Raw genomic sequence first — 23,951 nt, 5'->3', positions numbered from 1 at the left:
TCTCTGTATTGATTAATTTGTAAATATGTTGATGTCTTCTTTGGATTAATTATAAAGTGTATTATATATGTTTATTATTTAATCGAATATATATATATATATTGGATTATATATACTTGAATTATATGTCATATAGGCTATTTATGCATTGACAGTCGATAAAGTTGTTTGATTATATTCAATTTATTGTTAGTTGTTATAGGTATTACACATATAGACATTTATATATAAAAATTTTTTTAAATTTCTTTCGCATGCCATGAATTTACTTTAAAGTTTTTTGTTTTGGATATGTTCTAGATATTTTGAGAGATATCATCCTGAACACAACGGAAATAAACATATTTTAGTTTGATCGTTATTTCAATTGTGATCAATGTTGCCAGATAACTTTAATATACAGATACTTTATACAAATCTGGCAACACTAGTGCTTACTGTCTGGTAGACCGGTAGTAAAGGATAGTGTTTAAAACTGTGTACAGGTGTCAGCAGTAGCACAGTTCGGTCCTTTGCTTTCCTCCGCTTAGAGCATATATTTTTAACGTTTCAGAATACAGTTGCCAAACATGCCAAAAGTTAAGCAGTGTGAACAAAAATTTCGGAAAGAGGGGCGTCACGATGAGACAATTAAAGACTGGTTGATGGGTGTTCCTGGAGACGCGACTAAGGCACATTACAAGTACTGTAGGTGTGATTTGAAGCAACGTGCAGAGAGTAAAAAGCATAAATTGCTTTGCCATTTAGAGTTATGACACCACTGACATCTGTTTTCAAAACATCTATAGTCTGTTACAAAAGTATAGGAACACCACAAATTTTGTGTTTTTTTTTTTTTAATTTATTTTGAAATTATTAATGGAAATATTATTAATTATTATTTTTTATCATTATTTTAATTATTTTATCAGGTTTCTACATTTTATAAAGCATCATAAATTTATTTTTCACAAATATTCATTTCTTAATGTGTTACAAAGTATAGGTACACTTTCTAAAATTACATCCCTATGGCTACAATTACTTGAAAAATTCTGTTAGTCATGGAGTTTATTAATTTTTTAAATTGTTCATTCTTAATTTTATTCCATGCATCCATTATTGCAATTTTCAATTGATTTACGGATTCATATTGTTTCCCTTTTTGGCCAAAATTTATGGGGGATTTTAGCAGCCATTATAAACAATGGCTGCTAAAACCCCCCATAAATTTTCAATGGGATTTAAATCTGGACTACATGGAGGCCAGTCAATTACATCAATATTTTCTTTTTGAAACCAATTTTTGTTGACATTGAGGCATGAATGGAACCATTATCTTGTTGAAACTTCCATTTATTACCTCCAATTAATGCACCAAATGTAATCTTATTATTATACAATAATTCTTGATACTTTCTGAGTTAATATTTTTGTCAACAAATACTAAATCTATTTTACCTCGCCATCCGAAACCACATCAAATCATTACAGAACCACCCCCTTGTTGCTGGCTTATTTTAACTCTGCTTTCTCTTTTTAAATCACGCCAATAATACGAAAACCTATCAAGGCCATCTAAATTAAACTTCTTCTCATCACTAAACATTATTTCTCGCCATTTTTCAGCCCATCCCATCTTGTCTTTAGCCCAGTTTAAACACATCGATTTGTGTTTGGCAGTTAAAGGTGCTTTCAACTTCATTTTTAAATATTTTACGTTGTCATTGTTTTTTAAAGTTCTCCAAACAGTTGCATGAGATACATCTACTGGTAATTCAGCAGCAGCTTGCCTTATTGACATGATTTTATTAGTTATAAGCTTCAAAACTCATCCCTCATTCCTGAATGTTAAACATTTAGGCCATCCTGACTTCCTATTTTGCCCATAATTTTCACCTTCTTGCAAGACATTTCGAATAGCATTTATAGATCTATTTACAGAGTCTTGCATGAACCACTCAAATAATAAATTTTACGTATTTCTTGCTCCTAAAGTACAGTTCCACAAGGCATTGTTGAAAATGATACTCATTGAAGAACAAGAAATTTACCTGAATTTTTGATTAAACAATATCAATTGTGGAAATTTTGAGTTTGAAAGTTAGTTATATCGATAATTGTAATAAACAATGTCAATTTTTATTGGTTTAATTAGTTTTTTATAGATATTTTTTTGGACATGTATTTGTACAATCTGGATTATTCTAGATATAATTTGTTTCCTTTCTAGATTATTGTTCTAGTCAAAAAGTGGCAACGGTGGCTACTAGGCTTCGCAGCCCCGGCATGAGTAATGGACATATTCAAAATCTCAGATCACTTCCGGTTACTGCAAGCGTCTTTTTTCAGTGCTCAATACAACAGCAAACAAGATGGCAGCCACCGTGAGGTTCGTAAGAGCTCTATTTTGCGTTGATAATTTTGAATTTAATTTATTTGTTGATGAACTCTGAATAAATTAATACTCGGTTAGTACATTAATCGAATATTTTAATATACTAGTAACTAGTATATTTACGTAAGACATCGCATAATTTTTTCGTTGTTAAAGTGTAATCTTAGGATTGATTTAATTATTTAAAACTCCTACAGAAATTTTAAAAATCTTCATCCCTATTTCTCTTTTTGAAATATTTATTTTTCATTAAGCTGTTCTCATTAAATAAGTTCAAAAATAAATTTAACGTAACGTGGAAGTCCACATCATTCGCCATTTTTACTGTTTTTCTCTCCCGAAATTTCTGGCAGTCAGCGTTTGTGTTCTCTCTTTTTTTTAAAACTCTTTCCGCTCTGTGACTAACATCACTTGTCGAGTCGAGTTCTTCCTAATTCGCACTATGAAAATATTCATAATTACCTCTGAATACTCGAAATTCAGTTATTCGAAACTCACTGTATTATTACTATCTAAACTAAGGGATGCAGTATTACAACAATTAGTAATAAAGAAAGACGGAAGTCTATAAATACACCTTGTCGAAATAAAATGCACGTTAGGGCCACAAAATTTAGTTCAATCTCATACAGAATAGAAAAAAAAATCGCTCTGCGCGAGATTTAATGAAGTGAGACACAGAAAGCCCTCTCCATCTCTGATTAGCCTTTTCACTCGAGCGGGCCTTAAAAATACGAAACACAGAGAGCCCTCTAAGCCTCACCGTCTTTTGTCTTCACTCCAGCGAGCCTTAAAATGTAGGACACAGGAAAGCTTATCCGCCTCTCCTGTCTTCGTCAGTGCCATTTCGCATCTTTAAGGCCCGCTCGGACAACTGTTCTCGTCCGACCGGACGTTAAAGATGGGAGCCTTCTCAGCCTCCGGTCAAATCTCCTGTCTTCCAGCGGGCCTTAAAGATGCGGAACACAGGGGGCCGTCTCCGTCTCTTGTCGGCGTTTCGTGTTCTTGTCTCTTTGTGTTCTGCATCTTTAAAGATGCAGAACACAAAGAGTTAACTTAAGTAAAAAGTAACTGGAATAAAAAGGCCGTCGTGAGATTCCATCTCTTTACTCGAGCGGGCCTAAGAGAAAGGCGACACACAGGGCCCTTTCTGCGTCCCGTACATTACCGAAGTTTACTTAATCGCAATTTTTTCGCGAAATCTCAAAGAAACGCGAACTTTCGAACAAATTTTTGCTTAACAATAATTACCTACAATAGAAAAAACCAACAATACATTCTAACAATTCGTTACGTATTGTTTAGAAAGCGTGACGTATTACGATCCCGCCATAATTTTACGTCACGCATTACGTAAAAACATTAATCGGTTTGATATATTTTAGAAAAGATCATTTTATTAAAAATAATATTCATTAGAAACAGGATCACTTTCAGTTTTTTAAGTTAAAATAATGCTTTTTTTTCTAATACCGTAAATAAAATTATAGAAATGTCCGGTTGGGTCAGACTTAGTGACGATTTTACTCGTTATTAGCATTTATAATTTTTTTTATAAAACTCGTCTGTATCCCCAAAATTAAGCTTTCTGCCATTTTATAATATTTAAAAATATAACAAATATTTTAATAAAATATGATAATAGATAGCGCCACCAAACGTTTTTAATGTAGCCGAGAAATTGACCAATCCGTTGATGGTTTATTTTTCAACCAAGAAAGTTAATGAAATTAAAAGTATTAAAATTCCAACAACAAGGGAAATCTTTAATTTAAAATAAATCTTTGCCTTACGTTTTCTAAGTCATAATTCAACAAGCGAAATAAACGATGGTATTTTATTGGAAGATATCAAATGGCGATTTCGCGAAATTAATTTTGAATTGCCTAATTTATCAAATTGGCAGTTGTGTCGAGTTTACGAATTATGCATAGTTTTGCCTATTTCATGAAATAAACGTTCTCGGAATCGACATAACTATTAGATTTATACATAGGCGGAAAGGTTGATGTTACCTATGGTTCCAAGATGGCGGCTCGTCTCTGATTCCAGCAAATAGAAGAAGGGAAACAGTGGGGACGCACGTTCCAACCTAACCTAACCTATTCTAATAAATTACCATAATTATTACCAACAAAATTATTAGAATAGGTTAGGTTAGGTTAGAATGTGCGCCCCACTGTTTCCTTGCTGGAATCAGACGAGCCGCCATCTTGGAACCATAGGTAACATTAATTAACCAGCGGAAAGAACTCATATATATATATATATATATATATATATATAAGTTCTTTCTGCCTATGGACAGTAAAAAGTTTTTTTCGGGTTGATTATAAGTTCGGCAGATCCTCAACCAAACAGGATCCGACATATCCAAAACAATCCAACCCCGAAAAATTCACGGGGTTTTTCTATTCGATCTCCAGCCACCTAAAAGCATAGACTGATGCAGTAATTCTAGGCATTTCGGATGCCAACCGGATGGCCGAGGCAGTCCGGTTGGCGGGGGTATTTTAAAAATAATATACTGTATTTTGATTTGGAATTACTACAGGCTTCCAACTGTAGATTGTCTTAGCGAAAATTAATGACGATACTTTGTTTTTATTGGCAACTTTGCTATGACGTAGTGTGAAGTCTCGATGGGCAACTGGCTCCGCTTGTGGACCTGGAATTGTTGCAACCGTTCCTCGGAACTGCCTAGAATGTGTTTCGCAGATGGAAGAAATAAAAAAACATTATTCCTTTGTATGTGGAAACAGAATAGCAGAAGTGAAACGTGAAATCGTATTACTCTCGTCGGTGTAGTAATGAACTGTGTTTGATTATAAACAATTTATATACTGTCATAATTATAAATTTATAAATATAATCTGTTCTCTTTACACTGCTAAATCCTTTGACCGATGCGCACCAAAGTTTTTATACTTACTCTCTGGGACCATGCGGAAAATATAGTTTACCATACCTCACTCCTCTCCTTGATTTCATCTCTGACACTCTGTGGTAAACATGACAATGATAGGCTAAGATAACCAAACTTTTAATATGGTTTTCATTTTAATGTTTGTCCTCGTTTTTTGTCTGGATATATATCTGCTAGTTATTAATAAAAAATAAATAATTATCTACTCTAATAAAGATATAAATCTTTCTAAATTTTTCTAAATTCTAAAATACTTGAAACTAATACCATTATTCCTGAAAACTTATCAAACCTTTTTATTTAATTCACGTTCAAATTCAGATAGGAATTCACGATTCCGTATTACGTAACGAAGAACATGCTAGTAGTTCCGACCTGGAATTAACCACTTAATTAATCGAGTCTCGTCTCGATCCGGAAATTTTGTGGACTCGGATTCGCTCATCACTATTCCACTGTAACTATGCAAACAAAGCATGCTGCACTCTGTACATTATCATAAATCGTGAATGTTGCTTTCCCAACTCACCTTGGATAAAAACAAAATCGGTCTCTTCTTACACAAGAATATTTAAAAGCAGGGGCAGATTTAGGAAAAGTGTGTAGCTTTACCCTACACAAAGGTAAAGGTTCCCCCTTCGGAGGGTATTTTCCAAATAAAGCCAGGTACCACAGATAGTAAAAGCTTTTGTAAGATACTGTACAAATATGTGATTTTATTTCTGCACTCCCTGTAAAGATTTCTGGATCTGTTATTGTTTAGAAGTTTTTGTGCTTATGAGCATAGAGAAAAATATAACACCGAACCAAATAAGATTATGGACCTTGTTGCTAAAAAGTCAAAATTAGGAAAGTTAAGCATATGTTAGTAGAAAACATATTACAGAAATATTTCTTTGTAAACCTTGATAGGAGCAATTTTAGGGGTTTTCTAGGGTTAAGTTTTTGAAATAATTTGTTTTAAAATACTTTAGAGATTATATACTCTCTAAAACATTTCCAGAATCATATTAAAACAAATTTCTAAAATTCTTATTTGATTTGTAATTTTGTCTGAAACTATAATTCGTAATGAGAAAAACATTTTTATATTCATTAAACATCTATTCTTCAAATAATTTAAAATAGTATGAATTCAATAGAATTCTTTCAATTAGAAAATTTTTCTATAGAAAATTTCAATACTCGATCTAAAATCACTATTTACTCTACAGAGTTATGGCTATGTATTTAAATATATTTCTTTTATCTTTGTATTTAAAAAATAAGCATAGATTATAATAACTGAAACGGTAATTTTAACTGTTTTCAGATCATTTATTCATTTTTTTATATTAACATTTTGTAATCAATTAGAGCTTGAATGTTATAGAAATAAAATCTGCATGACTGCCGAAGCAATCATAAGTTTAGTAACGTAATAAAAAACTTATAACATTATGAAATTCTCAATAGAATTATAAAAAAATTACTAAATATTTCAATCTTTTGAAGAAGTAAAAAATTATTCTACTAGTTATTATTTAAATTTACATATCAAAATTATGGAATCATTAGGAATAGCACATCCAAAATGTTTGTAATAAAATAAAATAGGTTGTTTCTATATAGAATATTTGAGAATAAAGCCACTAATTGGATCAATTCAACAGAATTAAAACTCAAACTTCAATATAAAACATATTTTGGGCAAAATGGATAACTTTTAAGACAGTTCTCATCAGTTTCCATATTTTTGACACACACACAGTGACTATGCTTATTGTATTCAGAATTTGATTAGTCCTTATTATCCTCAAGTACATATTTTTATGCACTTTCTTCATGCAACAGCTTCAACATATGGGTGTGAACATGAAATCATTGTTAGTTATTGTTATCAGTCTTAGCAAGTGCTTTAAACATGAAACATAACAGTGTTTACAATGCAATAGTTTAAATTGCTGGCATTACACTAGCAGTTGTGACAAACATTACTGAATAAATTATATATTAATTAATTATTAATAATTATATTAATAAATTTTCAAGTTTCATTTTGTTTTATAAATTTATAAATTGGTTTAAGCATGACCTTTTAATATTAAAGACAATGAATCAAAGTTCTTCTAATTGTTAAATTCTTATCTTACCAGTTAGTGTTGTCGATCAGATACCATCATTAGTTTGGGAGCATCCGAGTGATTATGATAAAATCTATTGTATATTTAAATTAAAATATCATAAATCTATAATCATTTCTTATAATAGTTGTATTTATTTGTGGGAAATGTGAGAAAACACAAATTTCTCAATAATTACAAGTGTCTTATCAGTAATAATCTCTTAAAGAAAAGTATATATAATTATATACAGTATATACATAGGAAATTATATATTTATATAAATTCATTTAATTTCATACAATTTATATAATTCTTAAGCAATAAACTTATATAAAATTTATTGGATAAGATTTTTAATAACATTTATAATTGGAGAATTTAGGAATGCTATGAATCCTGATAGCCATTTATGTATAATGAACATAAAATACAAAATACATAAATGAACACTGAATAGTAGTTACATAATGTTAAATGATCTATGCTTCAATTATACTGTATTGGCTATTTGATGTCTCGTGTAGACTCATTAATTCCTACTAAATCTAAAAAATTTATTCATCCAAGATTTCTTAACTATAATCTTAGCATATTAATTGTATGAATTTAATTACAAGTTATTAATGTTTCATATATTCCATTTATTCTCTTTCAATTATAGTGTTATATGCTAAAACATTACTTTCTGAAAAAATAAAAATAATTGAAAGTTTATACTATATTTTACAGCATATAAGATGCAACTGTTGTTCAAAGAAAAAGTCCAAAAACATTAGTCTTATGTGAAGTTGCAATTTTCTATAGTTTAATGAATTCTCCAAATGGCCTTCAGTAGGTTACAAGTAACCTCTACCTAACCCAACTCTTCAATAAAAAAACATTATTGTTTAATTAATAGACATATTATTTACTTTTGCTATAGCTAAACAGCTTTAGCATGTATTCGTGTAGAATATTTTAATAATAAATGGCTTGTTTTAAACTCCTGTTTTTCCCCGATAAATAAGCGTGCATTCTAATTTTACTTTTTTTTTAAACCATAATACAGTAAAAAACCAAAAAATTTGGCAAGTGACAAAAGTGCAAGATAGCTTAAATATAATAATAGTTTTTTCCTAAATATTCTGTGTTGAAATAGGACTGTATCTTAAATGCCATAAAATATAGTCAATTTAAATATATAATTTATTAAGAAACACTCTGAAGTATCTAATATATTTATTATTCAGTATGTATAATGTAAAAACTGAATTTTCTCTGATACAATTATATTTTTATATAATTGGTTTTTACATATAGATGTTCATTCTAAACATGGTACAGCTATGTAAACATAAACTCTACTTCAAGCTAATTTTTAACGGTATTATTATTACTTTAATAATAGCAGAAATAAAAAAATATATTTAATTTTAAATTAAATTGTCCAATAACTGCATTGTAATTTTACTACACAGATGCAACAGAAGGTATTATTAATATTATGCAGTAATTATTTTTAGTCAAAAGTAGATAATTTTAAAAGCATGAATAATTTTTCTATTGTATTTAATAATCTTTCTAATAAATACAATTGAATTTTAAATAATAATCATCTTTTCAACAGTTAATCAAAACAAAATTTCTATAATGTTTAAACAATAGTTTATCGTAGCGTTAACTGTCTAGAAATCAAAGACTTTTAACCGCAGATGGTCTGGGAGAAAAATTCCTCGTAGTCGTATCTCCGAAACGGTACTTCGAAACTGATGTTGCCGTAATCTTTAGCCATCTGAATAGCAATTAAAAGATTCCTCTGTTGTCTCTGGCACAATCCCGTTTTATCCGTGGGATAAATTTCCCCCGTGTACGGACATATAAACTGTTTTAACAGTTTCACATTCGTGTGGTGTAAAACCAAGTATTCGTCCCTGCAAATGGGACACGGGCTACCCGTCGAAATTTTATCGGCCCTGATACACGTTTTCCTAGTGCGAGGTGCAATCGTTCCTTTAAAATTCCTTCGGTAAGGAACCCAAACTGGTTTATCTTGGTAAGTATCATGGTAAGCTTTACTTTCCAAATAGCGAATACTGGTTTCTGGAGAAATTACTTTCGATCTATCTTTACTAGGATCCACTGCTGCAGATTCGTCGTTATCCTTTTCGTTGGTAGTGCAATTTCGGAAATGATTCAACAGCACAAAATGCCTGGTCTTTCTATCAGCAACTGCTGCATTAGCACTGAACGTTTTCTCAACCTTGATACACAAATCATCTTTCGATATGCAATTTAATCTTCTAATAATATTTACCATAATCGGGCGAAGCATTTTTTTATTTTTTATCGTAGAATAACGCAAATAAAAGTACAGCACAGTACACACAACAATGCTTTATTACACAGCAGCTCGAGCACTTCGCAATGACCTCTTTTGAAATTGATGTATTATATTTTCAACAGATGGCGCTTTACAATAAAGGATCATTTAGGTACAAGATGGCGACGGAGTAAGGTATGTTTGAAAGTTGGGAATATTTCATTCGTTTTTAATCTAAAAAATTAAAATATGGATCAAGAAAATATAAAATTCGAACGGAGGGCTAATAAGAGAATATCCGAAGCGAAATTAAAAGCCAGGCCAGGTAATATAAACTTTTTTTCTTTTATAAGTTACATATATATATATTCGGTGTCGGTTTATGACGTCACTGAAGAATTACCTTTTATTATATAGACGAAATTTTAAATTATAAAATAATTTTCCATTAATAAATCTATTTGTATTAGTTATAACAATATAGTTATTAATTTATATCATTTTTTGTATAATTAAAATTTTATGATCAGATTTTATGTTTCATTCATTCATTTATTATCAAAAAAAGATTTGAAGATGAAACTTGCTCCCATGGACTAATACATCATATCTGTTACAGGAACATTTCAACAAGAATTACTTAATCATGAAACTTTTGCAGCATTACTAATGAATAATATATTAAATAAATGGAAATAAAAACAATAAAATTATGATATAACAAATGTATTGTACGACAAAACGTCGGTTATATTAATAAATGTAAAGTCACCGTCCCGAAAACATCGTTTTGTTATCAACGTTATGTGGAAAGAAATTAAAATTTTATACCGAAATTCTTATTAAGTTTTCGTGACGATAAATTCGATCGACGTTATTTAAATATATATAAACTTAAGTAATGCCGACCGTTTCTGTTACGATACAATTGAAATTATCTACAAATTTTGATCGATTAATACGGTATTTCGCAATAGGGTTCCGAGCGTTGCGTAAGAAATAAACTTTAAGAATTCGGATGAAAAAATATTTTAAGTTCTTTTTTTACTTGCGAATAATTTTCTATGTTTAAGCTCAAACCTCAAAATAGTATATAAAAACTAATAATTCCACGAGGCAATTGCATTATTATAACTTACACTGATCATCATTACGGAACAAAATTATATGTGAAAATAGAATATTGATGAATCATAATCAGACATAAATTAACTTTATTTGTTGTAAATACGTTACATCTAAATTTCGAGAGCGAAAGAATTAAAAATTGACCGATTTTCTCAAAACTTTACTTTTTTTTTATGAATTGCGATAGACCTAGTCTCTCTGATTTTGTGTAGTTTATATTCCATAACATTGATCGTAGTCAAATATAAGAAAAGATCGTTAGGTCATTTACTATTGTAAAATTATTAATGAATAGGCCTAGTTCCCGAATTTTATAGAAATTTGGTGAAATGTATTAATTGATATCTTAATTTTTTAAAAAACTTTTAGCAGTTATCAGATGCAATTTAGAGAGATACGTATCAGCATAAAGAAACGTCAATAGTTAACCCGATATATTAAAGCAATAAACCAACCAAAGCCGAATTTTCGGGCCGGAATCTGCTATATTAATATAGTCGATTCCAGCTCGAAAATTCGGCTTTGGTTGGTTTATTGATTTGTGTATCTCGATTTGCTGTTTGAAAGTAAAAATAAAAAAGCTCATTTTTGGTGTTTTCATACTTAGTACACTACATATTTTTTAAGATTCTGGATATGGCCTGATATTCATATTTTTTATATATATAATTCAACTATTTCAGATTTAAAAAGTTAACAGATCACGTACGTTGAATTTCTCCGTTTTAAAATTTTTAAATATATATTTTTATATTTAAGAAAATGGCCAAGCTATTTCAGTCTTCATCTAAAAGATACTTTTTTCAATATTTCTTCCTCAATATTTTCAAATCTTTTTCTTTATAAAGTTTTATTGTTAATGTATTTCCTTAAATTTCATTTCTGCTTAATGATTGTTCGTTATTAGAAGTGCACAGTTAGTTTCTGTATAAACCTGCAATGCCATAAGCATCATTTGTTACTGTTTGTTTTATCAATGATTTGTAAAATCTACTTTTTAATTTTATAATGCCTCCATTACATAATGCATTACTGATCCAAAATAGTGAAATTTGAGACATTAATACACTATTACTATAGTTTTAGTTGAAGAATTTTAATTTAGAATTTACTCTATTTTGTAAACTAATATTATCACACCGTGTAATTTATGAAACGACTTGGTTGTAAAACAGCAATCAATAGAGGAAATAGGAACGAGTAAATATAAACAAAATTGCTATCGGATATGATATTAATATAAAAATTATTGATCTCGCAATAGGCACTTACACCTATCGGAGCAACTTATAAGTCTTAGATAGTGATAGTATCCAGTCTACAAGAATTCTTTTTCTTTTAAAATATCTATCGTACCATCTCATTTGAAACTGTATATACTGTATGTATATCTTCTCTAAATGAGGACAATTTCAAATTCTTAAATTTTCCATCATTGTCGTAACAAACGATAACTTTATTCTTGATCCGTAAAGCCAAACTAATTTCCAAAGACTTGTTATCGTGTTTTATCCTTTTGAATTCATTTGTTTTGATGGTGGAAGCAAAAAATTATAAATTGTATATATACTTGTCGGTTTTTAGAATAAAACATTATAACAAATATTGTCGAAAACATATTTATTGAAACAGGACAACCGAAATTTGCACGTGTCTAGGATCGGTATTGTCAGATTTATTATTATAGTATTTCTGTTACAGATCAGTTAAACTTCATAAAATCTGTTATGCTCCTTCTCCTTCTGTTTATTTTAGTAATAAATTTAGATATTATTTCATATCATTTGTTTCATTTTCTTATTTTATTGTTAAGACTGTTCATATATAATTACATTATGATAATATTTATAAAATATATATTATATTAGACAACAAGTTTACATGAATTTAATTCTTTAGATGGTGGCATTTTTGGACGTCGTCATTATTCTTTTTTGCAGATCCTACAAAAGAAATGTTTTAAAAGAACTTTTCTATATATCTATTTCCTATTATATAGGCATTCTTATTTATTTGCCATTCCAGTATCTTATGAAATCCTATAGTTTGTATTCTGCTTTAGTTTTTACTACATTGTTATATCATCTATTACTAGTGTTATCTGTAATTTCACATGAATAAGGATGAACTAGCCACTGCATTACTTTGTTGAATTAACTAATATATTTTTAACAGTGGGTGAAGTTGAAAGAAGGCTAACACTTTTGACCCAGTTATCAGTCCATTTTCAAGCATGGCAGTTGGAAGTGGAATCACTTTCAATTGTCCTTGCCTGGCATGTTAACACTCTTTAAACTTTACTCACTATTAAAGGTACATTGATTAATTTATCTTTAATTTCATTATTTGTACACTTTCTTGACCTGCAATGTTTAAATCCATAAATCCCATCCATAAAACTGTTTAATTCCTCTTTCTTACATACTGTAGTTTCTTAAATATTGTATTTTTAAAATTTAGTTAATATTCTTTCATTGATCTTGTATGATATCTTTTCTTTTTAGTACTCTTTTGGTTCTCATCTTCTATATATGGGTAGTTTAAATGTCCAATATTTTTATTTTTCTTATGTCTTTTATTTATCATACAGGTCAATGCAAGTTTTATATTTTCTTTATTTTTATATTATTATTATTATTTATCTTTCTATTATTATGCTGTTATTTCATCTGTTATTTGCATAATTCGTATCTCTCTAGATCCTCTTTTCCCATTTGAATATATGTAGAATATCAGTTAATTGAAATTGACTTCAAAGGTTACCTAATAACAATTGCTGATCTGTAGGCCCACTAATGATCTATATGGAAGTTTAAATAAAACCCGAGCTATGTCATTATCAACATTAGTTGATAAGGAGATAGCTCAGGTTTTATTTAAACTTATGTTTAAATAAATGGTTTCTTTATATACAAAAAAATGTATTGAAATTACTTATAGTTACTATAACATAAATCAATACAGTTTTATTTAATTAAGACATAACAACTTATTAATAAGAATAGAAACTTAATAAATGTATATTTTATTACTACTATGTACAGTCAAACCTGTTTTTATGCGGGGGATAGGGACCGCATTAAAAAAAACGCATAAAAAAATCGCACGAAACTTCACGAGGGGCTATAAAAAATAGTTTTCGCAACACAATTTAAAAAATATTTTTTTTTATGCGGTCAATAGGGACCGCATAAAAAAGTCTCACGTAGAAAATAACTCAAAACCGTATGAAATAGAATTTATTGACAACAGATGTCAGCACTTGACTGCATCGTCTGGTCTATCGTCTGTTTTACATATTTTTGTCCAGGTGGTGTTTTGTCGACTTAAAAAGTAAATAATTTCATTTTTCGCATATTCATGCAATAATATTACTATAATAAGTGCATTTATGCTATAATAAGTTTATTTAGCTATAATAAGTCAACGTGAGACATGACGAATCGCACGAGACTAGTCGCCAACTATACCGCACAAATAAAAAATCGCACATAAAAAGAGCGCATAAAAACAGGTTTGACTGTATATTCAGATAATAGTACGAACCTTTTAATGCATTTCTTTTAATATTACCATCAGTTTAAGGAAGAAAAAAATAGCATATTATGGATATTTCCTGGAATACACATTGAAATTAATAGTATTATAGCTTGTATGTGTACAAAATTGTCATAATTAGGCATTCCTATTCAGGGCTTTCTGGAGTTCTACAAACAACCAGGATATCACCAAATTTGGTAAATATGTTATTAAAGCAATGTAGAAAGAGATTCTCTGAAAAAATTTTAATTCCAAGCTCATCTGACAGGAAAAATATAGTATTTGTACAAGGTGAAGTGTGTTAATTTTGTATATTTGCTGACTACAAATTCAGATGAAAGGGATGGATGGCTGATGTCAGAAAGAATAGTTGGCGAAGAAAAAAAACTATATAAAACAAAGACGAATAAGTGACTTCTTTAAAAAAAAATAAAAGAAATTGTATAAATAATTTTTATATGAGTACTATACATTATTTAATGTTAATGTTATTTATAATATATTTTTTTATTTTGAATTCAAAGTTTCATCAGTATATTGTAATGAAAGACTAGTACTTGTTTTAATAAGTCATACAATTTATTTCATTATTTCTTATCATTTGTATGTATTAAATTTCTATGCCTTAAACGTTTTTTACTGTTTTACTTAAGATACTTGTAGGGTCAATGTGGGTAAATATGAGACACTTTTCAAAACTTCAGTAACAGCATTTGTTCGGATCAGTATTTTACAAAGAGAAATTCACAACAAGGTCTACAGATGGTGTTAAAATCTAATGGAGTATTCATTTTTTCTGTATGTATGAGAAATGTTGAGCAAAAGATTTTTTCCGTCTCATATTTTACCTTTTGAAGGTAAAACATGAGACATTATATCACCATCAGGACTTGCTATACCAACAGGGACATTAATAATGAGGTAATACAGGTTAAACGCAAGACATTTCTGTATAAAACATTGCTCCATGATATCTAGAAGTAGATAAGATTAAATATTCATCAGTTTTGTGTCTCATGTTTACCACATTGACCCTACTTTTTAGTTTTTCTGTGATAATTGTTGGCATCTTTATTATTTCATTCAAAACTCAAACCTATAAGAAAGAAATATTTTTACTACGATACAGCACAACTAAAGTAAAAAAGTTTTGTGGTAAGTAATGACTGGTGAATAAAATCTGGTGTGTCTCATTTTAAAATGCACAAAACTCAGACAAAAGATGATATATGCAGTAAACACAACTAGCAGCTGAGAGCCATGTTTATATACTACATACATGTTTCTAATTAAATATCCATGGTTTTTGCAGATATATACAGAGCAAAAGTTAGTTGAACGAACAGAAAAGTTTTTGCATCTATTTTTGCAGCGTTTCTTAAAAATTAGAGTCAATGAAACCATAGTCATTTTCATTCAGAAAAGTTATATGTTAAAAAGCACTAAATAAACTTTATTTTGTTTTAGTACAGGACAGTTCAGACAGATTAAGTCAAATTTCACAACTCATATTTTTTCCATTTTTCAGACTGTCTCATATTTACACACGTTGACCCTATTCTTATTCTTTCCCTATCAACTGTGATCAGTTATCCAAAATTTTTGTCCCAATTATTTCAGATAATTTAAGCTCTACGATATCTTCTTTTAACTATATATGGTTTTTGTAATTTAGTCTTATGCGAAAGAAGTTATTGCTTTATTTTACTTTCACATTTGTTTACTTCAATACTTATTGTTTTCTTAAAGTAACAAGTATAATATTCTTCAATTTCACATTTTTTTGCTCTTTTACTAGCAGTTGCTATTCATATTCTCCAACAACAATTGCTGTCTCAATCCTAATCTCCTTTTCTAATAACAGATTTTTTTTAAACTGAATGTTAACATATTTTAAGTACAACATTTCAGAATTTTCTTTTCTTTTTCACATCAGCTTATCTTTTAGGTATATGTCCTGCACTCTGAAGTTTTCATCAGGAATAATTTTGCAATCTATATCCAGAATTTTATCTAATTTGTAAGCATAAAGTTATGTAACATACTTGAGATTTTTTTTCTCTTAAAGATTATAGGATACTTCTTTTTTGTTTTTGTGATAGTTATTTCCTATTAGAAGGTCATATACTGTTTCTAACTCAAGATTTGTTTGTAATACTATATTTTATTTTTTGATTCATGATATATTCATATTCTTAAAATTAAGATCTTTAGAAGTAATAGTTTCTCTTTGCTTAATACATTTTTTCTCCTATTCATTTGAGTTTTTATAAGAAGTTATATTCATTATCGTATTCTAGAGTGTATCCAACTGCTCGGCAATTTTATTACCTCTCTCTGTGCATGCCATATCGGAACGTCCTGACGTCGGCAAGCACCCGGCGCGGGTTAATAAGTGGTTAGTAACGCGCCAAGGTTTATCCTGGGGAAAGTTACAACCAGAGTGGTTCTCCATTGCTTTCTCTGGAGTGTGGTGTTACGCGAGGGGAAAGAATGCCTTTCAGGAGGTCTTGTAAGGGAAACTGGCCCCTATTCGGGTGTGATAAACGTGGAGAAAACCGGAAAACTCCACGCGGCCAGCTCGTCCGAGCGTGGCGCAAACCCGCGATCGAACTCCCGGCATTTAGTAACAGAACCGCTCGGCCACTGGTCGGCGGCTTTTATTACCTATTGACTTAAAATTCTACCTATTTTTTGGATTAGTATTTTTAATCATACCTGTTTCACTTCAGAATCAATATTTGTTGCTCATAGAATTGAGCTTTGTTGCTACACTACATAGTAAGTAGATATGTTCTTGTCATTCATCTTTAGATTCTTCATTTTTATTTGGTAGAAGTTAGAGCCAATTAATTCCAACACATTTTTTTGTATATAGAGAAACCTTCTGTTGTGATTTTTTTAGGAAATTAATTGCATACTGTATATCTGCTATCATAAATTATCATTAACTAATATCAATCTTTTAATATTTTATATGATTTAATTAACAATCGATTTTATGCCTCAAGAAAATTAGATGGATATTATCATCTTTATTTTTGATAATATAATTTTATCAAATTGTTATTTTGAACAAATAGATCATTACAGATATTGTCTTACATACAGGGTGGGCCAGCGAAAACGAAACGGCAGAGTGTTCGTGTTTGTCCAAGCAAATCGCTCGGACAGGTCGATTTTACTCTCGAGGGGACATCTTATGCAATAAAGTTTTTGCGAATCTGAATATTAACTAAACAAACATTTTTTTCGAAATAAATGTTTGTTTAGTTAATACAAAATAAATGAGTTTTTAAAATTTTTTGTTGTCTGTTGCATTCAGAATCGCAAAAACTTTATTGCATAAGATGTCCCCTCGAGAATAAAATCGACCTGTTCGAGCGATTTGCTTGGACGAACACGAACACTCTGCCGTTTCGTTTTCGCTGGCCCACCCTGTATATTAATGTAAACAGATTAAAACATTTTTAATTGCAAAAGCAGTTTTTTTTTTTTAATAAATATTTATTGTATCAATTCTGCTTTGAGAGATGATTAGAAAATATGTCCCATAAATTTCTTATGTGCAGTGATTAATATTATACACTTTAGGATCAACCGTTTGAAACTAATTGATCGTGATATATAATTCAAAGTTATTGTTTTCTTATAACGTTATATATTCAATCTAAAAAACAGTTTTTGACAGCTAGTATTCGCTCCAGACTAGTAAAGCAAATACGTTTAATATTAACAATGATAAAAATTTAATTAATTAATTTTTTTCTTTAAGAACAATTTTGTGAATACTTAAAATGTTTGTTAAATTTAGAGATGGGTGAATACTCAAATATTAGAAAATATTCTAGATTTGAGATCTTGAATATTACAGGATAAAAAGTAAATTTGAATACTATGAATACCTCAAATATTGTACCGTACGTACAGTCACAGTTGCAGATCCCGGAGCACCCATAAGGGAGGACTAACTCAAAACTTTAAAATGTTTGAATAATTAATAAGTACCTTTCGCTGTCGTGTGATTGTATTGCAGAAGACTATATTTGCCGTCCTAAATATCTTTAAAAACGTTTCGAAGTTTTAATAAATAAATTTAAAAAAAAAAAAACTTTTTTGTGCTGTTGTATTCACCACTACATGTAGACAGTACCTCTGATTTAATTTGTGGTAAGAAAAGAAGCAGACTAGATTCCGAACATTTTTGATTTCTAATTTTCTTAAATAAAAAATCTGCAGTAGGTGAGAATAAAAACCAGCGGCGTAGCGAACATAACTGGCACCTGGGACGCGACACTTTATTGGCGCCCCCCTCCCCCTCCAGAAACATACAGTTTGTCTTGGAGACCATTTGGGTGCCTGCAAGTGGTGCCTGGTGCATGATAGACCCCCTTGTACCCCCTCACTATGCCACTGATAAAAACAATTATTTTTAATCTGTTGTACTTGAGATAAGTGTACCTAAAAAAGCTGTTTTAAAATTAAAAGTTTGAAGTGTCATTTCTTAGAATTTAGTATATTACTTTACTTTTTAAATTTATTAATACATTGGAATAAACAAGTTACATAAGATAATTAAGTTTACAGGGTATTCAAGATCTGGTTCATGTTCAAATTTGAGAAAAGTGATATTTGCTCATCTCTTGTTACATTCAACAAAACTTTAAATGTTTTAATTAGATTATGACACATAATGGTACTGTGTATTCAAGTATATTATCTGGACAGCTTTGTATGCATATTCTTATGGTACATATTATATGAGCTTTTTCTTATTATTCATTATCAATCTTTTCTTTAACCTTTTTCTTAGCGCCTTCTTATAAGCTTCCCGAACGCACAAAATATAAACATTGCTTAAAGTCGTCATTGAAGACGTTTTCATATATCTTATATCTGTAATTAGAAATCCTACATATACCAAAATATTGTTAATTTAAAAAATATATATATTTTATATTGTATATTGAATTAAACTTAAATTTATAACAACTCTATTTTGTAAAATTTCTAATATTAATCTGATACTGTTATTTCTGTTAAATAGAGCTCAGTGAAAAAGATTGTGATGGCTGGATTAAGTTAAACCATGCTGAAACATTTGATATGAATCCTTCAAAAGTGAGAGATAACGTCGAAAGGATCGACGTAAAGGATGTGTCTCCGGATCAGTTTGTTGAACATTATGAAAAACTCTATCAACCAGTTGTTATTAAAGGATGCACAGATCATTGGAAAGCTCATTACAAATGGACAATGCCTGTATGTCTTTATATATACATACAGTTTTCTTCTTTCTGGCTCAACCGAAAAATTAACTAATCTATGCTAACATGTTAAAGCTTCTTATTTAAAAGATAAAAAATTATGTAGTGTCTTTTAAATTTTTATGCACATTTTCTTTTTATTAGATTGAATAAGATTGCCTTAGAATTTGTGAGTAAATTCTATTCTATTATTGATATTAAAGATATTTATTACCACTGTCAGTTAAAAATAAATTCTGTTTTGAAAAAAAAGAACACATTTTAATATGTAAAATGTTATTTTAATTATTCAGATATATATATATATATGTGTGTGTATTTTTTTTATCTTCAACAGAGGCTAGCTAGAAAATATCGCAACCAGAAATTCAAATGTGGAGAAGATAATGAAGGTTATAGTGTAAAATTGAAGATGAAATATTTTGTTTATTATATGGAACATAACAGAGATGATAGTCCCTTATATATATTTGATAGTAGTTTTGGAGAAGTAAGTATAAAATTTATATAAATTCTCACATTAAAATGCGAATTATATAACTATAAGTTTTATTCATTTTTTTAAATTTACTACTGAAAACAGGAATGGATATTATAGTATAATATAGTCACTTGCGATAGCATAACGATTTATTGACTTTCTGAAATTCAAAAATAAACAATTATCTATTTAATACAATTGTTTTAGTATATTTCCCATAAGAAACGAAGGATCATACTTCTGGTTAATAGCTATATGCTTATATAAGTTTGCATTGCCAGGGAAGCAACATTGTGGCAAATGTCATCTCCACAACACAGGTCATTTTGTATTTGGCAGCTAGCAAAGACAAACTTGGTAACAATAGTTTCAAAGTTTGTTCTGTTTACATTTTGGAATTGATCCACAAACTTGGAAGACCATATAAAATTGGTATAAGTAGTTTGCAGAGAAAGGTTGCTTGTGTAAAGTGGAGAGTAAAGGTTGACCTTGTGTATTGGAAGAGAATGTAAACACAATTAGAAATATCTTCCAGTATAGATTGTGTAAATCTACATGCCTAACCAGTTGACTATTACAGTTGCTGCAGACATTCATTTGGCATGTTCTGCATAAGAGATTATCAATGAAACTTTACATGTTGCAGTTGGTACAAGCTCTGGGACCTGATGGTAAAAACAAATATGATTGTGTGCAGACCAAGGTGACATGGAAGATGACAAATTTACAACATACCCATTTTTAGTAATGAGACAATGTTCCTTGTAAGTGGAAGGTGAATTTTAATAAGGTGGAATCAAAAAGTCTCACGCCATTGTAAAGCACATACAAGATTTATCCAAAGTGAAATTCTTTTTTGCTCCATTTCTCAGAGGAAAGAAATCCTACGGTTCATTTTTCTTAATGGGTACAATTACAGACAACTGTAACTGGTCTTTCATATCTGGATGTTGGAGAACTAGAAGAAGACATGAACAAGTATATTTTCCAACACCCTGCCCCGTTTCCATAATAACTAGAAGTGGTAATGTCACTCATTTGATCTACCACTCTTGGTCTCTCAGGTCATCAGAGCTGACATCATGCAACTTTCTTCTTTGGAGTATATGAAGTACCACTTTTTGACAGTCAGTTCATCTCTTCCATTAATTAGATATTCAGACTGTTACCAAAAATTTATAGCAATTATTCAAGGATTGATTTCTTTTTCCAGAGATGCATTTTTTACTGTTTTCCACTTCCAGTTCAAATTTCGTTTATTGTTTTAATCAATTGCAACAAGTAGAAAGTCCAATTACCACTTTCGAAAATTGGTAAACAATCAATAAAACTATCAAAAAGATAATCTTATATACTTAACTTTATTAACAATATGGCATAATTTATGATATCTCTCTCTCTTTAATTTTTATAATTTAGATAACTTCTTTGTTATCTGACAATACAGATTTTGTCAACTGATGTATAATTAACATCATTATTATTGTTAGTCTATTACATTTCATTGCTGGGCAATGGCATCCCCAACTGCTTTCATTCTTTTTTATTTGCTATCTCCATTTTATCTTTTGTCTTCTACAGCTTCTCTTACTTTATCTCTGGAAGTCAAACTGTTGTTAATGTAAACACAAGATAATCAATGGAACAAATTAACTCTCCAACCAGTTCCATTTCAAAAATTCAAGAATACAGTTGTTTTCTTGGCTTTTATTGTTTTTCTCTCATAATAGTGACTTTAGCCTTCTGTAATATTATCAGTATGCTCTTTTCCATTACGTTTTATATCATTCATTTGTTTTGTGTTAAGGACCAAGTTTGAGTGGTATAAGTTGGTAATAAAAATTAATTCATACTGACCTTGCCTATGTTTCTAGCATGGAAGTCAACGTAAAAACAAAAATTTGAACATTTCGGCCTCATTTAGGTAACTTTTTTGTTCTTTTTAAGCTGAAATTTGGCTTATAAAGAACAAAAATAACTTCTAAAACCTGACAATGGTCCCTAAATGAGACTGAAAAAGTTTGCATATTTGTTTTTACTTCAACTTCTGTGCTGGAAACATGTGCAAAGTCATTGTGAATTAATTTACAGAATTGTTCCAACTTTAGTAATAATTTTATATGTTAATAATGTAATTATACAGAAAATTTTATCTTTGATGCTGAAAAATAAAACATCATTCACTCATTTAAGCACTAGTAACTTTTCCATGATTTTGCACTTCTAGAATCTATTTCTTTGTTCATTGTTATTGAATGAAATCATTTAAATAATTTCACATTTTTTAAATACTTTTTTATCTATAATTTTTTATTTAATTGTAACTGTTTATAATTTTTCATAATAAATAAAATTTTATGATTTGTCCTGATTTATTTTTTCATAATTATTGTTTAATCTCTGATTTTGCATTTTTCGATGAGTTCTTTCAATTATTCTTTGTAGATACTTTACTGTTTTCAATCGGGAGACCATATTATCTGCAAAATGAAAATTATTTAAATGTTTCCTTAGTATATTAATTCTACATAACCGGAAGGTATTAACTTTGTTAATACTTTCCGGTTATGATCTCCAATCGGGCATCTCGTCAGTCTTTCCAAGTTTCTGATGAGATGCTTGATCAGAATGCTGAAAATGGAAGGACCTGAACACGGGGCGTGTCTTTCCATTTTAATAGTTTTAGGCTGTAATATTTCCATGTTTTAAACTGAGTAGAGGTTTGTTTTTTATCTTCATAGCTGGAAAAAGTATAGAGCTACTGTTGTTGTAGATATTCTATAATATTCTGATGTATTTATTGTCTGTATCTAGGTTCTGTAATACTTTAAATATTGTTTGACATTCAACAGAATCAACTGCTTCTGATATTAATAAAGGCTGTAAAAAGACTTATTGTATTTCTGATAAATTTCATTTGTCTTACTCATAATATGGAAGTGTTTAACTATGGAAAAATTTTTCCTTAAAACTGTGTTATATTTAGTTGGTTTTGATTCAATTTGATGACTATTTTACTCTATATAATTCCATTGAATATTTTGTAATTGTTTGAAATTAAGGTCTGACAATTTAATAATGAGGCAGATGTCATATTGACCAACACACAAATGCCATATAATAAAAAATGCAAACATTCTGTAGCATTTCTGACAATATCACATGGTTCCAGACTAAGTATGATGGGAAATTTACCACTATTTTGTTAGGATAGTGTAAGAGTATTGTCACAAAACTGCCATGGAGTGAAGATCAAATTCTGTTGTAAACTTGAAAAATAAAACAATAACATTGATGTAGAAGTGCATGGTGATACATGTTTATCTAATGCACAAATATTCAGGTGGTTTGGATGCTTCAAATGTGGTCAAGATATTCTTGATGATAACGACAAGGCCAGACATCTAACTAGTGTGTTTTTACAACAGTTTTCAGTTCAGTTGTAGAATATCGTCGGATGGTAATTAAGTTTAATATATTAAAAATCAAAGACAGTGTGTTGAAACTGGAATTACCATTTCTACAATTGAACTGTAATTATTCTACAAAGTTTTGCCACCAGGAAGCAGCTGGAAATCTACATATACCAGCAGTTGTTTTTAGTGGATGTAAGTTCTACAGTCCCCAAGTTGAAAGGATGGATAGAGAATGAGACATTTGTGGCATTACCAGTTCTAATTTTAAAACTTTTGTTTTTAATTAGGTTATTTATTCATTGTTCTTAATTTTGATGGCCAAGTAGCCTACAAGGAAAGGTTGGTCATCAAAATTTATTCTGGAACATTGAAATTGAATAAATGGTGATTCAAGTTTCAACCGACTGTGTCT

General features: G+C 29.7%; 1 protein-coding gene and 1 long non-coding RNA gene across 2 annotated transcripts in view; one reads left to right on the top strand and one right to left on the bottom strand.

The window, feature by feature from the left end:
* LOC136984485 (uncharacterized) overlaps positions 1 to 23,951 on the bottom strand; it is a 235,093-nt gene that overhangs the window by 202,761 nt on the left and 8,381 nt on the right. The gene's annotated exons all lie outside the window — the stretch shown is intronic.
* Positions 9,858 to 23,951, top strand: part of JMJD6 (Bifunctional arginine demethylase and lysyl-hydroxylase PSR) — a 26,788-nt gene continuing 12,694 nt past the window's right edge. The window contains 3 exon segments of the mRNA XM_067281478.1: positions 9,858 to 10,032; positions 19,423 to 19,637; positions 19,980 to 20,132. Of these exon segments, the coding sequence (XP_067137579.1) occupies positions 9,957 to 10,032; positions 19,423 to 19,637; positions 19,980 to 20,132 (444 nt within the window). The 5' untranslated portion in view covers positions 9,858 to 9,956.

This window comes from Centruroides vittatus, unplaced genomic scaffold (genome assembly GCF_030686945.1).
Source record: "Centruroides vittatus isolate TY-2023 unplaced genomic scaffold, ASM3068694v2 contig_920, whole genome shotgun sequence".
Classification (NCBI taxonomy): domain Eukaryota; kingdom Metazoa; phylum Arthropoda; class Arachnida; order Scorpiones; family Buthidae; genus Centruroides; species Centruroides vittatus.
This window is presented reverse-complemented; position numbering and strand designations above follow the sequence as displayed.